Here is a 25,562-nt window from a genome sequence, read left to right as displayed (position 1 = left end):
TGAGTACGTGGCTGGCGACCACGGGGTCCCGAGCTGAGTCCTGGCATTGCTTCCACTTACTTATGCCAGGCTCCTCACTTTTATCTTTCCTATTTGGCCACCCTCGGCCAACTCTTGTTGTTTTCCGACCCTGACGCTATTAGGTTTCGAGGGCTAGGGGCTTCCATTTCCAACCTATACTTCTACTGAGCCGAATATCTCCCGGGATAAGGAGATTACCTTCTATCAATTGCCAACGGCCTTCTAGGAGGGCGGATGAGCAGCTAGAAGGAAGGGCATTCTCTTGCCCTTGGGGTGGGAAACTGCTCCTAAAGGCGGAGGAGCCACAAGGTGGCCAACGGCATAGAATTGAGAAGGCAACGGGAAACCACCCCATTAAAGACCCGGGGGGGTATGCCAAGTATCAACAGCTTATGATGGAAAGCTCTTTGGTTAAATTCTCCGGAGGTAAAATAGTCCCCCATTCGGATCTCCGGGCGGGGCAACTAAAGAGATTCCAAAATCCAAAAGCATTAATGTAAGAAGGATAGCAACATGGAACGTCAACTCACTTCTTAAATGTGGTAAACTGGAAAACTTGAAAATGAAAATGAAACGAATGGATATTGACGTACTGGGAGTCTCAGAAATGAGATGGCCAAACGCTGGCGACTTTTGGTCAGGGGATTACAGAATCATACATACTGGAACAGCACAAGACAATCCCGGGATTGCAGGATTGGGAATTATCCTCAATAAAGAGATGGGGTTAAGAATAAAAGGATTTGTTCAACATAGTGAGAGGATAATATATGTCCGATTGGAAACTAAACCAAGAGACACAATCATAATCCAAGTATACATGCCAACTACGAGGCACGAGGATGATGAAATCGACATGATGTATGACCACCTTGAAGAAGTAATTGGCAGAATTAAAGGAGCTGAAAACCTTGTCATCATGGGAGATATGAATGCCGTTGTTGGGGAAGGTAAAGAAGAAGATGTGGCAGGGAATTTTGGATTAGGATTAAGAAATGAAAGAGGGGATAAACTTGTAGAATTCTGCCAAAGAAATAAACTTTGCATTACAAATACCTTCTTTAATCATCATCCAAGAAGAAGATATACTTGGAAAATGCCTGGTGACATTAACTGATATCAAATTGACTTCATATTAGTGAAGCAAAGATTTAAAAACCAAGTTAAGGACAGCACATCATATCCAGGCTGTGATTTGGAAAGTGACCACATACTCGTTATGATGACGACTGAACTAAAATTCAAGAAGATTAAAAAAAGAAGTACATGTAAATGGGATTTGACAAACCCGAAAAACGAAAATTCACTGGTAAACTAGAAACAGACAAGAAAACAAATACACAGGGCTGCAATGACATCCAAAGCACCTGGGGAAAAATAAAAACTGGTATTTTAGAAGCAGAAAAAGAAGTAATAGGAGAAGAAAGGACAGAGAAAAGGAAGGAATGGATCACTAATGACCTACTAAATATGATGGAAGAAAGAAGGAAATTAAAAAATTCTGAGAAGAAGGAAGACCAAGAGAAATACAAGAGTCTGAAAAACAGAATCAACAGAGAGGCAAAACAAGCAAGAGAAAAATACCTTGATGATCTCTGTATTTCAGATGAGGACAACATGAGCAAGGGAAATATCGACAAGGCCTATAAATGTGTGAGACATTGCTTTGGAGACAGAAGAAACAAGTGTAGGGCTGTGATGGATGAAAATGGCAATATGTTGGATGACGATGATGAAGTTGCAAGAAGATGGAAACAGTATATAGGAAAACTGTACAGCGGACCAGACCTGTCTGGAAACATCATGGAAGAAGAAACAGAAGTAGATGCACACAACATAGGTGAACCTATATTAAAGGAAGAGTTTGAACTAGCTCTGAAAAAATTGAAAAACAACAAATAGCCTGGTATAGACAATATCCCAGCCGAACTTCTGAAATCCGGAGGAGCAAAACTGAATCAGGAGTTGTATAATCTTGTTTTCAACGAGCAGGGTAAAATTCCTACAGACCTTGAGAAAAACATTATGATCCCCATTCCAAAGAAGGCAAATGCTACAAGATGTGAAAATTATAGGACACTCAGCCTAGTTACTCACGACTCTAAAATATTAACCTCAATTATCCTAAAACGCATAGATAAAAAAATCGAAGCTACACTCTCCGAAGACCAGTTTGGATTCCGGAAAGATAGAGGAACCAGAGAAGCAATATTTGCTCTAAAACTAATAATAGAGAAACGACTAGATAAGAACCTGAGAACATACATAGCTTTCGTAGATGTCGAGAAAGCCTTTGATAATGTTAAATGGGATAAGATGTTTGAGGTACTCAAAAAAGTAGGAATAGACCATAAAGATAGAAAAATGATATGGAACCTGTACAAAAACGAGACAACAGTTATCCGTGGGCGGACAAAACAAGGAGAGGTGCAGATACGGAAAGGTGTCCGACAAGGTTGCGCACTATCCCCTGTTATCTTTAACGTATTCATTGAAGAGGCGCTGAAAAAAGTAAGGGAAAATTCACAGACAGGTGTAGTAATTCATGGCCAACGAATAGATATGATAAGATATGCCGATGATATAGCTGTCCTGGCTGAAAGTGAAGAAGATCTTGTAGTCCTACTGAATAGAATGGATAAAGTTATGGGTGAAGAATATAATATGAGAATTAATAAAGCAAAAACAAAAGTAATGGCATGCGACAAAGAAGATCAAGTGAAAGTCCAAGTTCATGTAGGCAATGAACTGCTTGAACAAATTGATAAATTTACTTATCTGGGCAGTAATATTACCAGGGATGGAAGGAGCAAGGCAGAAGTGAGAAGTAGAATAGCTCAAGCAAAGGCTGCTTTTAACAAGAAGAAAAACATATTAACATCTAAGAGCATCAGCCATGATATCAGGAAAAGATTTCTGAAATCCTATGTGTGGAGTGTGGCATGCTATGGGTTTGAAACATGGACTCTCGGGACAGAGGAAGACCAGAAGCTAAATTCTTTTGAAATATGGTGCTATAGACGCATGCTCAAAATAAAATGGATCGACAAGGTCACAAACGAAGTGGTTCGGGAAAGAGCAGGTGAAAAGAGAAGCTTCTGGAGTTTCATTGTTAAAAGAAGAGTGCAATTTACAGGCCATCTATTAAGACATAAAGGACTCCTGAACACAATCATGGAGGGATATGTCGAGGGAAAAAGACCAAGAGGAAGACCACGACTGAGGTACATGGATCAAATCGTGAAAGATGTGGGATGTAACACCTATAAAGAAATGAAGAGAAAAGCTGAAAGACGCACAGAAAGGAGACAAGCTGCCATTGTAGCTGTTGCAAACCAATCCTTGGACTGACCACTACAGAAGAAGAAGAAGAAGAAGAAGAAGAAGAAGTCTAGGATGATGTGACGTTCATATTACGTCGCTAGTGTACGGTCTTATAACTGTCAATGTTTTGATTAGATGGTAACTGACGAAAATGTATTGAAAATATCACGTGAATTATGATTTGACAGTAGCTTGACAGTTCTACTCTTACGATGATAGATGTTTACAAATATTATGCCGATGACTAGTGATACTATTTTACTAACTTAAATTTTGCCACCATTTAATTTGGTTGTAGCATATGTCATTTCCGGTTTTTCCTTTTTCAAATCTAAACGCAGATTTAGTTTTTTTGCGATTTCCGTGAATCACTCTAATCAGGGCATCGGGAGGTATCTTGTTTCCATACTGAGGCAGCTGAGATGGTGTCTCGACAACCAACGACCACGATGTTGGGAGGACGTTAAAATTTAACTTTCACTCCATTTCGCACAGACATAGAAATTGACTCCGTCTATAATTTGATATGGCAGAGCTAGCAGGCTACTTACAAGGCGCCCGACAGGAAAGTGAAGTGAATTGTATTCGTGACAATCGCCATAAATGATTACATTTCTTCATGTAATTTACACGCCTCTGTACACTTAGGCGCAAGATTTATTTCCCGGTCGACAGTGATGCCTGTTGTCAAACATCGTGTGTGATAGAGATGCTAACATCTTTTATGAAATCACACAATATTTCCAAAACTTGTCATACACCAAATCAAATTCCACGTTGATGGTTTAGTAAAGAGTTCTGATCTCCGAACGGAATGTTGGCTGGAGAGGTGGCGCAGTGGATGAGGTATTAAACTAGCGTTAGAGAGTAGTGGGGTTTAATCCCCTATTCCCATCCACATTTAAGTTACCCAAATGGCCTGGAGAGATGAAAGATTGATTCTCACTCTCTTCGAAAACCAGAGTACATAAATACTGTAAGACTGTGTCTATGATAAGAAGAGGTGTCCGGCAACGCCATCTTCATATTTAGTTTATTTATAGAAAAGCAGTATCAATGGGATCTAAATTAGTGGTAAGCAAAAACATTGTTTTCGATTTGCTGATAATGCTGTAGCCTTAGCAGATTTCGAAGAAAATTGTCTCATGCCGTGGGCAACCACGAAATGAAAATAAACAAAACTAAAATAATGGAAATGAATAAATCGAAGAGACAAGTGAAGACAATAATAAGATAGGAAATAATACACTACCGCATGTAAATGAATTTTGTTGCTTGGGAAATACAATAACGGATGGCAACAAATGTATAAGGGATATAAACAGAAGAATTTCGATGACTGAAAATGTTTTCATAAATAGGATTAATTTATTAACAAGCAACCACCTTACTTGGGAAACAGGATGGACACTGGCGAAGAAGGAATTAGAAGCATTAGAGATGTGGATATCGAGAAGTGCGACGAAACCATCTTGGACTCAAAGAAAATTTAATGGACAAATACTGAAAGAAATGAAAGAGAAGCGGATATTGATTAATATGATGCAGAGAAAAAAGCTAAATTAACTGGACACTTAATTTGCCATAACAGTCTCATAAAAAGTCACCTTAGAAAGAAAAATCCTTGGAATAATCAAGACACAGACCTACAACATTCAAGTTACAATTTTTTTTTTCAGTGGAATTATTCTGCAGCAGCTACAACCAAACGGTAAAGATGGTGAGTGTCAGAGAAGGACGGCTACATCAACTACGCGTTGCCTTTAGTTTATGACGGTGATGTTTCTTCAAGTCGCTTAAGTCTACTGCAGTGATATTTCCTTCACTGTCCTTCTCTCAAAGGATCGCGTGTTCCGTGTCTACTGCCACGCTGTCAACGGAACGATAAACCGTAATTTTTATTCCTTATTCCAAGCGGCGTTCTTAAAATTTTGTATCTTTCAGAATAAATATTCAGCCTGCTGTGGCGTGAGTGCTGATTTGAAACTTCCTAGCAGATTGTGTGCCGGACCGGGAGTCTAATCCGAACTTTTGCCTTTCGTGTGCTGATGTTATAACACCTGGGTTATCCTAGCACGACTCACGAACTGCCCTCGCAGCTTGATTTCGCCAGTACTTCTCATCCAATTCCCAAACTTCACAATTCTCCCGCATACCTCCCAAGAGTGCTAGTCGTGCAGGCTATCCAGGAGATGTACGTAATTATTTGTTCGATATAATCTAATCTCTGTCTTCTCACCCAGCTTTTACCCTCTACATATCCCTCCTATCCCTTCTTCTTATCAACGTTTTCCAAACGTTCATCTGATAGCCGATTCTGCGGAGAACCTTCTCGTTTCTTATCTTATCAGCCCCTCTAATTCTCAACGTTCTTCTACAACTCCACATCTCAAACAGTTGGATTCTCTTCTTTCCTAGTTCTCCCAAAGTCCATTGTTGCAGACACGAACGAATCAATATCCTGATAACCTTCAAGCATATCATGGTTCAAATGGCTCTAAGCACTATGGAACTTAACATCTGAGGTCATCAGTCCCCTAGATTTAGAACTGCTTAAACCTAACTAACCTAAGGAATCACACACAGGATTCGAACCTGCGACCGTAGCTGGTGCGCGGTTCCGGACTGAAGCGCCTAGAACCTCTGGGTCACAGCGGCCGGCCAAGCATATCATGGTGGAGAGTTTTACAGTAGGTATTTCACGACTGTGATGGGGTGGTACGGAATACACCACTACTCTACATTGACCCACCTGAAGACAAGTATAATGGAACACCTGGACAGAAAAATAAAAGATTAAATGTGGACGTATTTTAATCTTCACGGTTCACAACAACGATGTGCTCCAAATATACGCTCTCAATAACTACTTCTTCAAATTAAGACCGGTCTTTGATAAAGGTAGACCTCTTTTTGCCAGGAATGCCCTCTTTTCCACTGCTTCTGTTGTTTATGTCGTCCTTGCCTCTTCTGCTATGGATTGTTTTGCTTCCAGGGTAGCAGAGGTCTTTCACTTCGTCAACTTGGTGGTCACCAACACCGAATTTAAGTTTTCGCTAATCTCATTACTGATAATACTCATTACTTTTCTCTTTCTAAGGTTACTGTCAATCCATAGCTTGTGGTCATTAGTCCATCCCATTCAACAGGCTCTGGGAACAGCAATACCATTAATGTATAATTTCCATTTTGCCATATGGTTTTTCAAGTGTATATAACATTCACGTAGTTAGTTCAATAACACGGCACGAAAGTAGCACCCTCTACACTTTGGGTAATTATTCTATGTTTCTAATGATGCGTAGTCGAGTGACTGTGACAGGAAAAGAAGGTTCCGCTTAATTGGCAGGTCTAGTATAAAGAATCAAAGACAGAAAAGAAGAAACAAGGATACACATTCACCCGAAAATAAAACAACATGCAAATCAACACGTGTAACCGTTTTCTATCCTTGTACATTGTTCAGCAAGGTACAAACGAGAATGGTTGCCACACATTGTGGGGACTGAAGCAAGTGGGGCCTTCATCTTATATCCCGCTCGCGCCACAGAGAGAGAAAGGGAGATAGGGCGAGAGGGAGAGAAAGAAAGAGGCGGAAAGAAGAGAGAGAGAGAGAGAGAGAGAGAGAGAGAGAGAGAGATCGTGGTGGGTCCGAACAGCCCAGGAAAACTCCAAATGAGTTGGCATCGCGCGTCAGCTTGCAGGCGGTGGGCAACAGCTGCGGCGACGAACCAGTCCACCTCAAAACTGTTGCTCCGGTCTTGTTTTCCACCATTAGTCTGGGCTTCGCGAATAAATGGTAGCATCAAGATAAATGTGTCTGGCGTACGACTAGTTTCTGACTGAGGCGCTACCAAAAAGGAGGTAAGGAACGTGCTGCTTGTGAAATCGGTATCCTCGAATGCCCCCCAAATACAGTCAGTTTACGCTGCTTGCTGAACCGATGGCGGAGGTTGAGGCGCTTTTACTACTAGCAACAAACAGTCTCTGGGTAAACCGTTAGAACCTGACTGAACCCCGTGATTACCTGACACCAGTCATACAGAACTAACCTCCTCCGTAGAAGAACAGTGGATTTCCTTATCTCACTAATAAACGGGATCACTTACAAATGACTATGTTCCGTGTCTCTCAGCTCTGTTACTATTGGATTACGCTTACGTGACTAACTTCAGTTGCAACTCATTATTTCTGTTCTCAGAGGGTAATATAATCCACCGAGTGACGTTTTGAAGGCTTTTCTTTATCATAGAAAAGAATACTTTCATTTGAAACAGTTTACAAAGAGTACATAACAAATTTTGCAGTATACTTCAAGTTGTTTCCCAGAAGTACACTACCTGACAGAAAAAGTGAACAACAAGAAAGGGTGGAAGAACCGAAATGAATCTTCGCAAGTTGAGTGAGTATGTGTTTTCTTCTTCTTTCTTTCTTCGTTTGGGTCATCTAAGGATCACGCACCAATTTCAATGCTTCCTTCTTTGTTGTTCTTTCTTTTTCCTCCAATATTCTATCATCTTTTCACTATGTATCCTTTTTCTCTCCTCGGACCGTTTTGACCCTGTCTTCTTCCCCCTCCTGCCTTGGAATCCTTCCATTTTTAACACTTTCCTTTTGAAACTCTCTCTTTCTGTTGCATCTTTTTCACTTATGTTGTTTCTTTCCAAATCTTTCCTAACTTATTGAATCCAGGCTATTGTTGACTTCTTGTCCCAAAGATATTTAAAAATCTGTTTGGTTAACCTGTTGCTGTTCATTCTGTATAAATGTCCAAAAAATAGCAGTCCCTCTTTCGTAGTGTTTCATTTATGTTTTCTATGTTGCGATGAACTTCTTCGTTGCTTCGTTGCTTCTTAATTTCAATACCTCTGAATTTTTTGGTGGTCCAAGTATTTTTCGAATGAGTTTTCTTTCTAGGACTGCAAGTTTGTATAATTTTTAGTTCAGTACTAAACATTCACTTGCATAAAGACATTCTGGTTTTACAACTGTGTTGTAGTGCTGTATCTTCAAATTTTTAGACAGACACCTTTTGTTGTAGACATTCCTAGTTATTCCATAAGCTCTCTTCATTTTATGTACTCTTTCTTCTATAGCGAGTTTTTCTAAGCCATTTTCTTGGATAATTTCTCCCAAATATTTAAATTTATTTACCCTCTTTATCTGGCCAATATCTTTTGCTAGGGATTCCGGAGCATTTTTTATATTTGTCATAAATTTAGATTTTCTACAGATATTCCTAAATCTGCTTTGTTGGCTATTTCTTCTAAGAGATTGATTTGTATTCCAGCATTTGTTAGGTTTTCAGAAAGAATGGTAAAATCATCAGAAAACGCTAACCAGTGAATTTCAGTATCTTTGTTTTTAGTTCCCAGTCTGATTGGTCATAGCTTCTTTTCTCTTAGTTTTTGGTTCCATTCTCTTACTATTTTCTCTAGTACGCAGTTAAAGAGGAGTGGAGACAGGCCATCACCTTGCCTTGCACCTGTTTTTGTGTTGAATGCCTTCGGTATTTCACCCTGAAACTTTACTTTTGATTTAGTGTCTGTGAGCGTTCCACGAATAAGGTTTGCTAATTTAGATTTGATGCCAAAATCTCTGATTACTTTATCTAGTGTTTCCCTATCAACGCAGTCAAGTGTCTTTTTAAAATCTATAAATGCTACAACTATATCTTTGGAGTTTGTGACGAATTATGGACTTTAGGTTGAAAATCTGTTGTGATCGAGATCTGCCCTTTCTAAATCCACTCTGATACTCTCCGAATTGGCTATCAAGTGTTGCTTCTACCTTGTTTAGTAGTATTGTTGAAAATATTTTATAACCCGCTGGCACCAAAGATATATCTCTGTAGTTATTTACATTTTGCTTATCACCTTTCTTGTGCAGGGGATGGATGAGAGTGATTGAGTGATTTTTACAAATTACAAAGAACTTGTCAATATGAACCCATTTATCAGTAGCCGGCAGGTGTGGCCGAGCGGTTCTAGACGCTTCAGTCTGGAACCGCGCGACCGCTACGGTCGCATGTTCGAATCCTGCCTCGGGCATGGTTGTGTGTGATGTCCTTAGGTTAGCTAGGTTAAAGTAGTTCTAAGTTCTAGGGGACTGATGACCTCAGAAGTTACGTCCCATAGCGCTCAGAGCCATTAGAACCATTTATCAGTATGACATTAGACCCCCTCTGACCTGAATGAATGTACTGATTCGATTGGGAATGGTGTTATAAGGCCGTTGTATCCTCTCCTGTGGCAAGCTGGCCCACAAAAAGTAACTGATGCTTGATATACCGTATACTTGCACTGGGACGGAATTGACGCCCTAGCTGGTCCCAAAACTGTTCCGTCGAGAACAGATCTTGGGATCTTGCTGGACAGGAGAGTACCTCACCATGCAGAAAGACACGTCCCATTTGTGTTGGAAAATGCCACCACCATGCTGCCGCTGGAGGGGTAAGACGTGAGGATGCAGGATGCTCGTGACGTACCATTATGCTGCCAGAGTTCGCTCAGTCACTATCAGATGTCACCTGAGCTCATATCCGACGGCTCCCCACACCACGGCGACGGGAGTGACACCGCTGCGCCTCTCCAAAACACTGGAAGAATAGGATCTCTCCCCAGGCGGGGGCCATATCACCGTCGATGTTCATCCGGGGTAGTGGACAACTGAGAATCATCACTGAACACTATGCGACTCAACTCATCAGTCCTTCATGCTTCGCGGTCACGACATCACTCCAGACACAATCGTTTCTGTTGTGGTGTTAGAGGACGCATGCGCATGAGACGGTAGTTTCCTAGACCGACAGCAAGTAGTCTCCGACAGATGATGCAGGATGAACGTTGCAGGAAATCCGTTACTTGTTCACGGATGACAGGCGCTGATGTGAAGGTGCTGGTACAAAATACGGCATTCCTTCCTTTTGGTGGTCAGACTTAGATGACTGGAATCCTGACGACCAGTTTTCCTGCCCTCCCGTTCCCATGCAATCAAACATCGGTCCACTGCCACATCGGAATGCTCCACAAATCCGGATAAAGTACGATTCGATCAGCCGGCCAAATGGAGACCCACAAGGAGATCCCTTCGGATGTGCTGACAAGGTCTCACAGGAGTACGCGGCATCTCCGTGTCCTTCACGATGATCATTCAACATCTGACGCTGTTCGTTCGCCTTATATACCCTACCGTGCTTGGTAACAACACGAAACTCGAACAACACTAATGTACACTAGTGAAAATCCTGCGTCTCACAGATAATTGTAACTCCAATCATTTTACATACTCGCTTTTGGCGTGTATGTATTCTTACAATGATAATATCTTTTGGGCGATTCACTTTTTTTTTTGGCAAGCAGTGTAATTTACTATGACATTATCTACATAGCAGATAATTGTGGTATCGATAGTAGCGATGCAACATAGTTTCAAAGGTTGGCACTACCACGCGACACCGACGGCAGCACCCTCTAGCTGGTGCTGTGCAGCTCTACGAGCTCCGCTACAGATTCTGCCCCATTTCATCAGGTGCAGCCAGCCAGGACACTTCGCTTCAGCTTAGCACCTCATTCCAAGTTATGTATTCTTATTGCTTGAGTAGAGGGGATTTAAAATTCACACAGCAGTACCGACGTGTTTTACTTTTTCCTGATCCAACCCATGCGCCGCCTTCGAGGCGGGAGACAAAAATAATGTCACCCAATAACCTGTCAATTAAGACCAAACTTAAAGCATACAATGCCGTGATAGTGCCAATATTGTTGTATGGAACGCAACAGAGGAGGATTAAGAACACTTGTTGGTCTTCGAAAGAAAAATTATGAGAAGGATCTTTGGGCCTGTGAAGGAAGGGAGCTCGTAAAAAAAAAAAAAAAAAAAAAAAAAAAAAAAAAAAAAAACAGGAATTGTATGAGCTGATGAGGCAGTCGAACATCGTTCAAAAACTGACAGCGCGGAGACTAAGCTTGGCAGGCCACATTGCTAGGAGACCAGACACCTCTCGGGCAAAAGGCGTACTTACGGGAAGACCCGATGGTACCCGTCCAGTCGGAAGGCCCAGAAAGCGATTGGAGGATGAGTACAGAAATACCTTTGCCAACTAGGAGGCCGTGACAACTGGATCCAAAGTGCACAAGGTCGCCATCTATGGAGGAGCACTGTGAGGTCGGCGCATGATCTACAGGGTCCGCGGTCGCCGATTTGATTTGGTGTTTTGATTTGAGTGTAATTTACTATAAATTCTCTACGCGATCTTTGTTAACTGTTCATTAAACTGTTCTCGTCAAATGTCCTCGGTTCATTCAGTGTAACAGTTCCACAGTTCCAGGACGCTGTCAACGGTAGACACTGGCCGTCTTCTCATTTGAATCGTCACTTGCGAGAACTGGTAACATGTAGGAAAACTGTTGGATATTGTAGGCTATATAAATTTCTTTTACTTCACGTCAATTGTCACAAATTTTTTGTCATCAGACTACAGGTTTCGATCTATAATGACCATCTTCAGATCTGTTTTTTAAAAACCTGTCCTATTATACTGGAGTATACATGTCCTATATACTGCAGTATATTAGGACATGTTTTTTAAAACAGAACTGAAGATGGTTATTATAGACCGAAACCGGTAGTCTGATGAGAAAAAAAATTATGGCCATTGACGTGACGTAATGGAAATTTATTCTATATTCGGGTCACTGTTCAATTCGCCTCCATGTCGCAGCTTGTGATTCTAGGTTACTACAAAAATTTATTACCGGCACCTTGTCTGACACCTTATTGTGCTGTTAGAGGCTTCGATCTTGGACTCTTGTTTTTATATATAATGACCATCTTCAGTTCTGTTTTATAAAAATATGTACTAATATTCTGGAGTATACATGTCCTACATACTCCAGTATATTAAGACATGTTTTTATAAAACAGAACTGAAGAGGGTCATTATAGTCTGATGAAAAAAAATTGTGACCATTCACTTGAAGTAAAGGAAATTTATTCTATATTCCGGTCACTGGTCAATTCGCGACCATTTCGCAGCTTGTGATTCTAGCTTACTACAAAAATCTATTACCGTCACCTTGTCTGAGGCCGTATTGTGCTGTTAGAGACTTCGATCTTGGATTCTTGTCAAATTTTCGAAGTAAATACATCGAAGGGTTCCTCTCTCTGGTGTCTTGATACACGCCATTTACCCTTTCAAAGACCTTCATGTTGCGGGAACATTCAGTTCCGAGTTTTATGTTCAAAGCCCAGTTGACAAAAGATCACTTTCATGGGCGAAATCCCCCACTTCAATAGCCCGTATCATATGTAAGTGGAGTAAGTTTTGGCTAATCTACTACTCTTAGGGGTACTGGAGACATTTTCATACATCAGTTACTCGACGGTTGGCTCTTGGGAGACATGTGTAACTCAACTGCTCATCACTCTTCTGACATGTACTGCGACGTATCTTAATGTTAAACAATCAAGGGCCGGGCTTCAAATTCCCATACGACCATAATAATTTAGCTTAACGGCTTTCCATTCAGATTACTTCAGGAAAATGTCGCAATGATTGCTTCGAAAAAGCAAAACAGAAACTTTTTCCGCAATCCTGTACTAGACCCAGCTAGTGCCCCACGTCAACGAGACGTTAAACATTGATATTGTTTCCAGAATGAGATTTTCACTCTGCAACGGAGTGTGCGCTGATATGAAATTTCCTGGCAGATTAAAACTGTGTGCCCGACCGAGACTCAAACTCGGGACCTTTGCCTTTCGCGGGCAAGTGCTCTGCCATCTGAGCTACCGAAGCACGACTCACGCCCGGTCCTCACAGCTTTACTTCTGCCAGTACCTCGTCTCCTACTTTCCAAACTTTACAGAAGCTCATTTCATTGATATTGTTCCTTCTTTTTGAAAAAAAGAAACTGTAGCATTGCCGTCTAAATAAACTTATAATGTTTAGATGTCTTCCACATGGAAACAGGATCTCCAACATTGATATATCCGAAACTTAAGAAAACTGCTGTCAAGAACACAATTCTGCCGAGGACAAGTGATTATTTGACAGAATTTTCACTATGAAAATCCTCAAGCAATAAGGAATGACTGCACTAATACACACGCTTAGGTATTTTTTGGTTATAGTTTTCGAAAAAAAGAAGCATCTGTAAATAGTTGACGCTATTCAGACTCTTATCATCTGTCCGATATACAACTTAAAATATTAGGGATCATTATAAAAGTAGCATACTTGCTGAAAAGAAAGCAGATTACTCGTCATAATGGGCAGGGAGGGATAGAGAAACAGAGAAGACAGACACACAAGAACACTTCCGTATCAATAATCATCATTGAGCGAGTGAAAGCTGTAACCGAAATACTCAGACACGATCACAGGGACGTGTGTTCCATCACGTTAAACAAGATTACTCCCCTTTCTCCTAGCGCTTGTACTTCGTGTCGGTGGTACAGGAAGCCTGACATACTGTGAAGCGGTGACGCTGATTTCTCGAAAGTGTAATTACAGAAACATGAGAATAGCAATTTCAGTCCCGTCATTAAGTGGCATTAGGCTCTAAGGCGATCACGTAATCGTGACTTCAAGGAACTGTCGACCCGCAAGTTGCAGCGGATCTCTTAATGTGTTACCACATTCAACTCTCTACATGTGCTGAACATTTATTCGTAACTAATCATTCCGCTAAAGATCTCGGTGAAATCTTAATTTTTTGTATGCAGGTTAAAGGACGGAAATTAGACTTACGTGAAGGACTGAAAAATTTTAAACACACACTCAATAGGGATGGTAACATGTTTCATGGTCAATGCAACTTGCGAGTGGACAGTTTCTTGAAGGTTTTAAGCCGATACTTCAGACTGGTTAAAGTAGTTTCGATATAACGTGGTGATTGATAGTTTACACCTGATCTGACTGTCATGCGCATAATTTTTCGCGATAACTACGTCAGTCGTTGCATGGCACGGTCACACATGGGCAGTTTCACTGCCTCTTAATGGCATGTACATTTTAATCTGAAGACGTTACTGCTAGATCATCTCATTTGGAATGCTTTTTCATGGATTATATTTGGTTTTACAGGCGGTCACATATATCGTGTTACCTGACATGACCTACTTTGCTATGACATTTGTCTTCGCCAGTATGTTATTTTACGTGTAAGTAGTTTTTGTTTATTATATTTTTATCTAGTGATTTTGTACATCCTTTATCCCTTGATAGTTATTTTTAATTATGATGTAAAACAATTCCTCAGTAGGCCCATGTACTTCTGAAGAAGATAATTTTACAGTTGTTGAAATCATGGTCAAGGGTAGTTAATAAACCTTTATAACTACAACCGGTTGTCTGATTTTCTCAAATCATTCAGAACTGAACAGAAAACACAAATTTAAAGACGCTGTTATTTCAATGTGCAAGACATAGTTTTCTATCGCAGAACCACAAAATCACTTGCGAATGACCTAAAAGATTGAATCTAGTTGTGAACAAATAAAATTAATTCACCAAAAGTGGGAAATGCCAGCGTCTTTTAATAACTTCATTGCTGTGGTATCAGCTATTTAAAAAATCCTACCTCATAAGACTTCATGGTTGGTTAAGAGACGTATTGTGACTCCTTAGTGTGTTATTCGATATGCAAGCCACCCCGTGTCTCTCAGATCATGCTGAAACGAGGTAGAGCGAAAATGGTTGTAATTTTATTGAGAAATTTGTTGCATCGAAAATTGTAATTAAAGAAACCACACCTTGCATCCTACCAATTATAGTTAATCAGCTCTATCATATAACTACATAAGTATTTATAACGTTAGTCAGCGGAGTCAGTAAGGCTGTAGCGACAGTTTAAGGCAAACCTACGATAGTCGCCAGCAATGAAGAAACATCTCTTTATACACAACACTAAGAAATATGTGCAACACATCAGAATGAACTACCGGCACGGCAACTAATGTTAACACTGACGTCTTTAACAAATATTGTCATAAACGGAAGTGTATTGCAATGGATATGGTCTTACCTCTTTGACCGCAGACACTCTTGGCAATTATGATAGGCATTGATCCTTAGTTTGCTTGTACCAGCGGAATGAACCTAAAAAACATATGCTACGTATTTGGGACAGAGGATGTAACAAAACTATAGTAATTAAATCACCAACAGCAAGAACAGAAGATTGCAAAATTGTACTTGCTTTTCCATATTGAGTATTTTTCATTTTTAATCGAAGAAAATGAGAGCTGGGAATTATATCCTGTATATGCCCATCTGTGAAAAGTCTCTCAACTGTTCTTGTGAGTTATCGCAGGACTTTTTAAGTTTATTTTATTTATTTGCCATTTAAACTCCTCTTGAAGGGGGCGAGTTGACAGCGGTAAGATACAGTCTTAGATTTAAAATCTTAAAATACGCATGTTTCTTTAAGATAAAAATGATGAGAAGCATGAAATGAAATTAATGATGAGAGTCACTTTTTGTTATATGGAGATATTGATGAGGCTCCCGGTAAAAGTAAGTGGAAGGATTGAATAAGAATGTGGAACTGGAGAGGACATTAAAGGAAATATGTTAGACGAGTATGTGCAGTTGAATTTATGGATGGTATGTAGGCGTTGAGAGGTGGATAGTATTGCATTTGGGCAGGGAAGGAATGGGATGGAGCCCTTATTTCGAGTGAAAGGAGTAAGGTTACTTTAGTTGTAATGAATGGATTCCGGGGTTATTTCGTGGTCTCAGAGGGGAAGTGGATAGGAAAAGATGTGGAGTGTTTGGAGATGGAAACGGAGCGTTCTGATCAAGCGGAATGCCAGTTTGACGAGGATCGGAGATACAATAAGCTGTTGGGATTCATGTTTAGGGGAAGTGTAGGACATGCAAAGTCGGTCCAAGTCTTTGAAGAGATGTGGCAATTTTGTTAGTTGGTGCAGGTTACGGGTGTGAGAGAGCATTCGGGTACGAAAAACGATACGGAGTGAAGTCGTTCTAGGACTTGGACGGAGCGGAAGACTGTGAAAGGATCTGAGGTCTATGCAACATCTCAGTAGATGAAGATGGATTGCGTGAGCCTCACCTACATGTAGATGAGGGTCCTGGCATTTAGTTCCCATATTCAGCTGATTAATAATTTTAGTAGTCGTGTCTGTAAGTAAGATCCAGTTGCACTCTTGCAAACAAAATACAGCTTTCCTTTGTTCCCGCCAGTGCAGAACGTCGGAGAGCGCTTGAAATTTTTCCATGTGCAAGGTCAGTGAGGATCAAGCACGTTAGTAGAACTCTCTAAGTACTAGAAGCTGCGAAATATCGGTAACGGAGCAACACAGGATTACAGGTATGTCGTCAAAATCAGAGCGAGCTAGTGATTTGAATGAGAACTTGTAGAACGGTCCGAAGTCGCGCGCAGACAGTGCGACAACGCATGTGGTCAGCCGCCCAAGGATACCCAGTTTCCTTGCTTGTCGACACTGTGTTGCGGAGGAGAAAGGAATAAGATATATTTCGCGTTTCTTGTTCTACGTTAACATATGCGATCGTACAACGGACTGCCCTGTGTTCCTATTCCCAGTAACCGTTACGACGAACCTGATATACCGAAAGCATTCATACATTAAGAATGGTTCGTGAGAACAGGGGCTGTCTAAGATATATGTTTGCAGATTCCCTATAATTACCATATTGTTATTTCATTGTTTCATGCGTGACTGGCCACAAATAATGGCAAAAACGACATTAAAAGTGAGCCATTTCAGTATTATAGATCCATTGCAGTTCCTACATATGTCGACGATTTGAAGAGGTGAAACTGGAAAATAACAAGATCTCCATTTGGTGTACGATTCTGTGCCAAAAGTTACTATGGACAGAACTGGAAATGTTGAAGTGTATAGTGCATTAATAGAGTTGGTGAAAAGGATGTACCACCAATGAGCGGCAGTTGTGAACGTTGGCGTTAAGGTATCGGCAAGTTTTTAAACAAGTAAAGGATTAAGACAAGGATGTTACATATAACCACGCTTGTTTAAGTTGTTCTTGGTAATTGCAACAGACATTGCAGAAATTTGGAGGTGGTAGTATAGCATCAACGTTTACATTTATTACTATCTGCCGATGATCGGGTACTGATGACTCTGGATATGGCTGATGCCATGTATCAAATGAGAAAGTTACTGGATGCCTATAAAAAATGAAACATAAATGTCGATGTAGATAAAAGAGAGTATCTTGTTGTTGATAGTGGGTAAGGTGAGGATTTGGATTTTGTATCTGGCAGTACTAGCCGGCCTCTGTGGCTGAGCGGTTCTAGGCGCTTCAGTCCGGAACCGCGCTGCTGCTACGGTCGCACGTTCGAATCCTGCCTCGGGCATGGGCGTGTGTGATGTCCTTAGGTTAGTTAGGTTTAAGTAGTTCTAAGTCTAGCGGCCTGATGACCAGATGTTAAGTCCCATAGTGCTCAGAGCCATTTGAACCATTTGCCCGTTCCATTCCGCTGAAGACAAGAGTGAATGCCGTCATCTGAAATGTACTTAAATCAGTACTTGCGGTATAAATGCACGTGTGCAGCAGCAGTAGCGGGTAAGAGTCAGCTAGGGCTGTAGCGTACCGTATCTATTCGTTACTGAGTAACGAGTCTTTCATGAGACTCGAAGTGCCACTTCGTTACTGTACGAAAAGTTTCGTTATTCGGTGTTCGCACCCCGGCACGCAGTTCACGCCCGGGCGTGGCGCAGCCGGTAGTTTCCGCATTCCTCCAACTTCATATTCTCAGCGGAGCGAGCTGTTAGTGAGTATCGAATACACTTTTTCTCTCGCCATGTTTTCTTTCCCCACATGAAATTCGTTTCCAATTCGGGCGGGATCGGCAGTATTCGTTACCCTCCAGTTGCTTCTTTTCAAACGCTACAGTTTCTCCCGTATAGCAAATTGTCGGCTATACGATTGACTACGGCTTTAAGGGACAGTTTTCGCATTGTACGGCAAGTGTTTCGGACACCACTATTGCCGTCCGGAGGTAGTAGGTCGCCTTGTCTTGCCGCTTTAGAGACCGGACATCATTCGTCAGAATTGCCGCGCCTGCCTGCAGTGGTGCACGTGAGGCAGTGTCGTATTACATTGCCTGACAAAAAAGGGAAACATCCAGAATGAGAGGAGAGGAAACGAAATGAAACTTCCCGGGTAGAGAGGGTAAGTGATCACGAACTCGGCTGGCCGCTGTAACCGAGCGGTTCTAGGCGCTTCAGTCCGGAATCACACGGCTGCTACGGTCGTAGGTTCGAATCCTACCTCGGGCATGTATGTGTGTGATGTCCTTAGGTTAGTTAGGTTTAAGTAGTTCTAAGTCTGTGGCACTGATGACCTCAGATGTAAAGTCCCATAGTGCTTAGAGCCATTTGAACCATTACAAACTCGAGTCAAATTTACAAAGAACTTGGCAGTATGAGCCCACCTGTCAGTGCGACGTTGCACCTCTCTGGCTCGCAACTGTTGTGACTGGTCCCCAGTGTCATGGAAAGATGACAGTGGGACGCAGTTGTTGTTCGAACTGATGCCACACATGTTCTATCGGCCATAGATGTAGAGACCTTGCTGGCCACGGGAGTACCACGTCACGCAGGCAGCTCATACAGACACGTGTGTGTGTGTGTGTGTGTGTGTGTGTGTGCGTGTGTGTGTGTAGACGAGCGTTACACTGTCAAAAAATGGCATCAGGGTAGTGCCATATGAGGGATGAAATGGTTCAAATGGCTCTAAGCACTATGCAACTTAGCATCTGAGGTCATCAGTCCTCTAGACTTAAAACTACTTAAACCTATCTAACCTAAGGACATCACACACATCCATGCCCGAGGTAGGATTCGAACCTGCGACCGTAGCAGCAGCGCCGTTCCGGGCTGAAGCGCCTAGAACCGCTCAGTCACAGCGGCCGGCTGTGAGGGGTGACCCAGAATGTCAGTGACGCGCCGTTGTCCTGTCAAGAGTTTCCTCAATCAGTACCGGCCGTGGCCATGCCATACCCGATGATTCCCCACACCATGACGCCAGAAGCAAAACCGCTGTTTCTCTCCAAAACATTTGAAGAAAGTGACACTTTTCCCCAGGCCGCGGTCATACTCGCCGACGATGGTCATCCGGGGTAGTACAGCACTGTGATTCATCGCTGAACACAATGCGACAGCATTATGCAGCCCTCTGTGGCTCCCAGTCACGACACCTCTACAAACGCAGCTGCATCTTACGAATGAGGTCGTAATCCCCTAGTCCTTCCGCACCTAGTCTCCGACATGACACAGAATGTCGCAGGATGTCCATTACTCGTTCTCGGATGGCAGGCACAGGGATTACGAAGTGCTTGGTGAACGACACGACAGTCCTCTATTGTGATGGTCAGAGGAGATCGACCGGAAGCTTGAAGACGAATATGCCTGTTCTCATTTTCCCAAGCAGTCCCGCATCGGGCCGCTGTAGCATCAGAATGCTCCACAGATCTGGATATCGCAAGATTCGACCAGCTGGCCATACGGGGAACACAGCTGCTGATGATGCTGTCTCACACCAATACCGGGAATCAGTGAGTTCTACACAGTGATCACTCAACATCCGACACTGTTCACACTTCTTATATTCCTTACCAGGCCTCTTGACAACCCGAAATAGGAACAACATCAATGCATTCACGTGGCCATTTTACCTTTCACAGCGAATCGCAGCTCTAATAATTTAAATACCCACTGATGGTATGTTCATGTACGAGGTTACATTGACATCCCACCACGTCTTCTGGGTGCTTCCTTTTTCTTTGTCAGGCAGCTTATTTTGATACTGCAACCACTTCAATTCTTGTACCTTCAGCTGTTTCTATTCATGCCACTACAGACATGGTGACTGTTCATCAGAACGTAGAAGAGAAAGACCTTCTGGGAAAAGAGATCCCATTCTAATAACGCATTGACCAGCACGATTAAGCCTTTAACTCCTTAGGTTAATAAAAAAGTATTTACTTGGTTCAAATGGCTCTGAGCACTATGGGATTTAACATCGGAGGTCATCAGTCTCCAGGACTTACTTATAATGAAATGAAATGATGGAATGGCATTTTTGGTCGGAAAACGCCATCACGGGTTTTTCCGTTGCCTAATGCCAGCCTTCTTATTTGACGACACTTCAGCGACTTGATTGTCAATGATAGTGGAATGACGACGAGGATAACACACCACTCAAGCCCCGAGCGGATAAAATCTCCAACCCGGCCGGGAATCGAACCTGGGCCTCGCACATGAGCCGGCCGGAGTGGCCGAGCAGTTCTGACGCTACAGTCTGGAACCGCGAGACCGCTACGGTCGCAGGTTCCAATCCTGCCTCGGGCATGGATGTGTGTGATGTCCTTAGGTTAGTTAGGTTTAAGTAATTCTAAGTTCTAGGGGACTGATGACCTCAGATGTTAAGTTCCATAGTGTTTAGAGCCATTTGAACCTCGCACATGGCTATCAGTTGCGGATGCGGAGTAGACTACACCTGTAATGAAATTCCGTAACGAAAGTAACGAATAAATAATAGTTAGTAACCGGCAAGTGTCTCGACAATACCGAAAACATAAGGTAAAAAATTTACAGCCGCAGAGTCAGGTGCTCACCTTCTGGTCGAGCGAGATGAGCCGGGCGTCGAGCGCCTCACCGGCTGGTCCCGGCGGAGGTCCGGGGTTCGGGTCTGCGGAAAGTCTGAGGTCGAGGGCGCGCAGCCGCGCGATCACCGCGTCCGTCTTGTCGATGTTGTCGGTGACGCGGGCGTCCAGCAGCTCGACGCGCCGCATCAGGTGCTCGACGGCGCGGTCCAGGTTCTCGATCCGCTGGAGTTTGGACTCCAGCGTCGAGACCACCACCTCGAACACGTTGAACAGGTACTGCTCCCTGCGAAAAGGCAAACGCGGTTCTTCTCATCACTGCGTTCCGGCCAAAAAAAGATGGTCAATTTAATGATAAGCTATTGTGCACTGAGATATTACTGAGGAAATTAGGTCAGGAAACGAGATTATAAAAATGGTCGGTTTTCTCGTTTGAGCAGCAAAACAAGGCTGGAGAGGATATAAAATGTAAACTGGCAGTGGCAAGAAAACTGTTTTAGAAAAGAGAAATTTGTAAGAAATAAATGTAATTTGAAGTGTTGTTAAGAAATACTTTCTGAAAGTTTCTTTTACGAAGTACTTTACACACAGGTGTTATTGTGGTCTTCAGTCCAGAGACTGGTTTGATGCAGCTCTCCATGCTACTCTATCCTGTGTAAGCTTCTTCATCTCCCAGTACTTACTGCAACCTACATCCTTCTGAATCTGCTTAGTGTATTCATCTCTTGGTCTCCCTCTACGATTTTTACCCTCCACGCTGCCCTCCAATACTAAATTGGTGATCCCTTGATGCCTCAGAATATGTCCTACCAACTGATCCCTTCTTCTAGTCAAGTTGTGCCACAAATTTCTCTACTCCCCAATTCTATTATATACCTCCTCATTAGTTATGTGATCTACCCATCTAATCTTCAGCATTCTTCTGTAGCACCACATTTCGAAAGCTTCTATTCTCTTTTTGTCTAAACTATTTATTGTCCACGTTTCACTTCCATACATGGCTACACTCCATACATATACAATCAGAAAAGACTTTCTGACACCTAAATCTATACTCGATGTTAAAAAATTTCTCTTCTTCATAAACGCCTTCCTTGCCATTGCGAGTCTACATTTTATATCCTCCCTACTTCGACCATCATCAGTTATTTTGCTCCCCAAATAGTAAAACTCATTTACTACTTTAAACGTCTCATTTCCTAATCTAATACCCTCAGCATCACCCGATCTAATTCCACTACATTCCACTAACCTCGTTTTGCTTTTGTTGATGTTCATCTTATATCCTCCTTTCAAGACACTGTTCATGCCGTTCAACTGCTCTTCAAGGTCCTTTGCTGTCTCTGACAGAATTACAATGTCATCGACGAACCTGAAAGTTTTTATTTCTTCTCCATGGATTTTAATTCCTACTCTGAATTTTTCTTTTGTTTCCTTCACTGCTTGCTCAATATACAGATTAAATAACATCGGGGATAGGCTACAACCCTGTCTCACTCCCTTCCCAACCACTGCTTCCCTTTCATGCCCCTCGGCTCTTATAGCTGCCATCTGATTTCTGTGCAAATTGTAAATAGAAATTCGCACTCTGTATTTTACTCCTGCCACCTTCAGCTGTCTACGTTTATTTTATTAGCAACGTGGCATGTCGATCTTCGACGTGGTAAGGTTATTAAGATCGCTTTATACTTCTTCAGAACTGAAAATGATGGGTATCCGAAAGGTAATCCGTAATCAAGAGTAAGTAAAATGTTAGTTTGTTAAAGATGACGGCATAGTTATAACTAATCGTCAGATAAATCGTACTCCAGACAAATACTTTCAGAAATATTTTTTGTCGGCGATTCCCAACAGCTGTTAGATATTTTACAAACAGCTAAGGGAGCTATTTGTGTTTATAAATAGCTTTGTTAACACTGACTGGTTGCTGTTTTCTTATTTTCAAGACTCATCTTGTACTATGTTTACAGCCGCGATATCAAAATGTCAATTTTCAACCAAATAGCTGTGTAGAAATTGCTTAACACACAGCTGTCTATATTTATATTATTATTACAGCTGGTGATAGCAGATATCATATCAGCTCTATAAAAATTATATATTAAGTACTTACGTGTTATCTGACGAAAACTTGTAACTGTGCATTCACATCTACGTAATACGCTACCACTGTACTACATCTTGATTACGGATTGCTTGTTGGAGATCCATCTGTTTCACTTCTGCTGAGATACAAGGCTTTCCATATAGAAAACCAACGTGCTACGAAACTAATATCTGACGTTTTACACACTGAAGATAGCTGATAGACGAAACAGTCTGAAACAATAAAATAGATATATCGACAGATCTCTGTCATGCACTTCCTAAAAAGTGTAACAGCTGTTGGCTATCATTCACAAAATATGTTTAAATTTTTTGATGGTATTTGTCTGGAGTGTTGCATTGTACGGAAATTGAATGTGGATGCTAAACAATTTAGAGAAGAATGGAGTGGAAAATTTTGAAAGGTGATGTTTAAAATAATGTTGAAGATTGTATGGGTAGATCGTGGAGCTTCTGAATCGAATTGGGGAGAGAAGAAAGTTAAGAAAACATGTTGCTAAAATAGAGATAGGTTCTTAGAACACATTCTGCGGCATCAAGGAAAAGTTAATTTCCAAATGAAGGGAAGTTTTTGGAGGAGGGTTGGGGGGGGGGGGGGCGGAGGGCGTTAAAACTGTAGAGGAAGACAAGGATTGAGTATAGTAAGCAGGTTCAGGTGTTTTAGGTGATAATAGTTATTCGGAAACGAAGATCTTCGTACAATGCACTAACGCTGCGATCTCTGTCAAAGCAGCCCTCAGTTTAAATACAACAATAACAGCAACAACGATGTATGTATGTTGTAGCAATTATGCAGAAATAAGAAGTCATGAAATGCTGTGACACACGAGTCTTCCGACGGAAGACCACGACATCTGAGACACACTGCTAAAGCAAAACTTGTCCCAGGAATTGAATTTCTCAACTATTTCCTTAGCAAAATCATTTGAGAACGGATCTAATCCTTGACCCAGTGATGAAACAAATTCGATATCTTCACTCGTGAAGACCGCATTATCATGATGAAGTTTCCTAGCGTTCGTCTGGCACTTCTGTGCACTTTTTGACTTCATGTTGTCCCTCAAACATCTTAGATCATCGCAATAGAACTCTTTATTGATCGACTGACGTGGAGGGACGTACTCTTTGTGAACAATTCCATCAGTATATATCAAGAAATATCACGGAGAACTTAATGTTACTCTTAGCTTTTCGAGAGCTTTCTAGCCGAGGCGAAGGAGGTCTCTTCCGTAGCGACGACTGCTCTTTAACTTCAAGGTCGTAGGCATAAATCGAACTTTCGTCAGCAGTGACAGCCTTTGATAGAATGAATCCTCTTGAAACAGTTTTTTAAGTTATCTGCAGACTTTCAAGACTCCCCCCCCCCCCCCCCCCCCCTCTTCTTGATTCACTTGTTGTACAAACGTTCAATCTTTCGGACAGAATAAGTTCACATGGATCATACTTATTCCCAAGATACTGCATAGATCTTAATTGGTCTGTCTACGTTTTTGCAGAAACAGATCTACCACTTTCTGAACATTTTTTTGGTGTGATGCCAGTTTACCGACGCTCGAAACCGTCGTCGTCATCGGGCAATGTTTGCCGGATTCTGACACACTCGTATCAGTTTAAGTCCTTATATGACACACAGCTTTGTCGCCAAAAACATGCTTCAGAATTTTTTGCCATTCTGTAGTGGTTTCTCCAAGTTTAAAACAAAACTGTAAATGGACACACTGTCATCGCAACACCGCAAACTCACGGAAATACATCTAACAATAGCAGTCAGGTCGAAGCCATTTGCCCCACTGTTTCAAGAAGAATGTATGGGAGGGCACTTAGCAGCCTTTGGTTCAAATGGCTCTGAGCACTATGGGACTCAACTGCTGAGGTCATTAGTCCCCTAGAACTTAGAACTAGTTAAACCTAACTAACCTAAGGACATCACAAACATCCATGCCCGAGGCAGGATTCGAACCTGCGACCGTAGCGGTCTTGCGGTTCCAGACTGCAGCGCCTTTAACCGCACGGCCACTTCGGCCTAGCAGCCTTTCAGAGTAGTCATAACCATTTGCCCGTGAAGCGCAACTTTTGGATACCATCCCTTATTTACTATAACTCCCGACTACCATTTCAAGCGTCGATTACTGAACGACGCGCTGTCATATCCTAACCTTCATTTCTTTTCGGCTATTGATTATTAGAAAAATTACACACTAGCTCCCGCATCCGATAACAATCTCCTTATCACTTAAAGTAACAGTAGCTGAGTCTGTAGCGTGACATTTCAATTTGGACTGTACTGTGTCCACTGCCGGCCGCGGTGGTCTCGCGGTTCTAGGCGCGCAGTCAGGAACCGTGCGACTGCTACGGTCGCAGGTTCGAATCCTGCCTCGGGCATGGATGTGTGTGATGTCCTTAGGTTAGTTAGGTTTAAGTAGTTCTAAGTTCTAGGGGACTGATGACCAAATATTTTAAGTCCCATAGTGCTCAGAGCCATTTGAACCATTT

At 42.0% G+C, this 25,562-nt stretch overlaps 1 protein-coding gene across 1 annotated transcript in view; it reads right to left on the bottom strand.

The window, feature by feature from the left end:
• Positions 1 to 25,562, bottom strand: part of LOC126481091 (uncharacterized) — a 598,566-nt gene that overhangs the window by 133,889 nt on the left and 439,115 nt on the right. Inside the window, exon 2 of the mRNA XM_050104598.1 lies at positions 20,976 to 21,249. Within this exon, the coding sequence (XP_049960555.1) occupies positions 20,976 to 21,152 (177 nt within the window). The 5' untranslated portion in view covers positions 21,153 to 21,249. The remainder of the gene's footprint in view (positions 1 to 20,975; positions 21,250 to 25,562) is intronic.

The sequence above is a fragment of the Schistocerca serialis genome, chromosome 5, assembly GCF_023864345.2.
Source record: "Schistocerca serialis cubense isolate TAMUIC-IGC-003099 chromosome 5, iqSchSeri2.2, whole genome shotgun sequence".
NCBI lineage: Eukaryota > Metazoa > Arthropoda > Insecta > Orthoptera > Acrididae > Schistocerca > Schistocerca serialis.
This window is presented reverse-complemented; position numbering and strand designations above follow the sequence as displayed.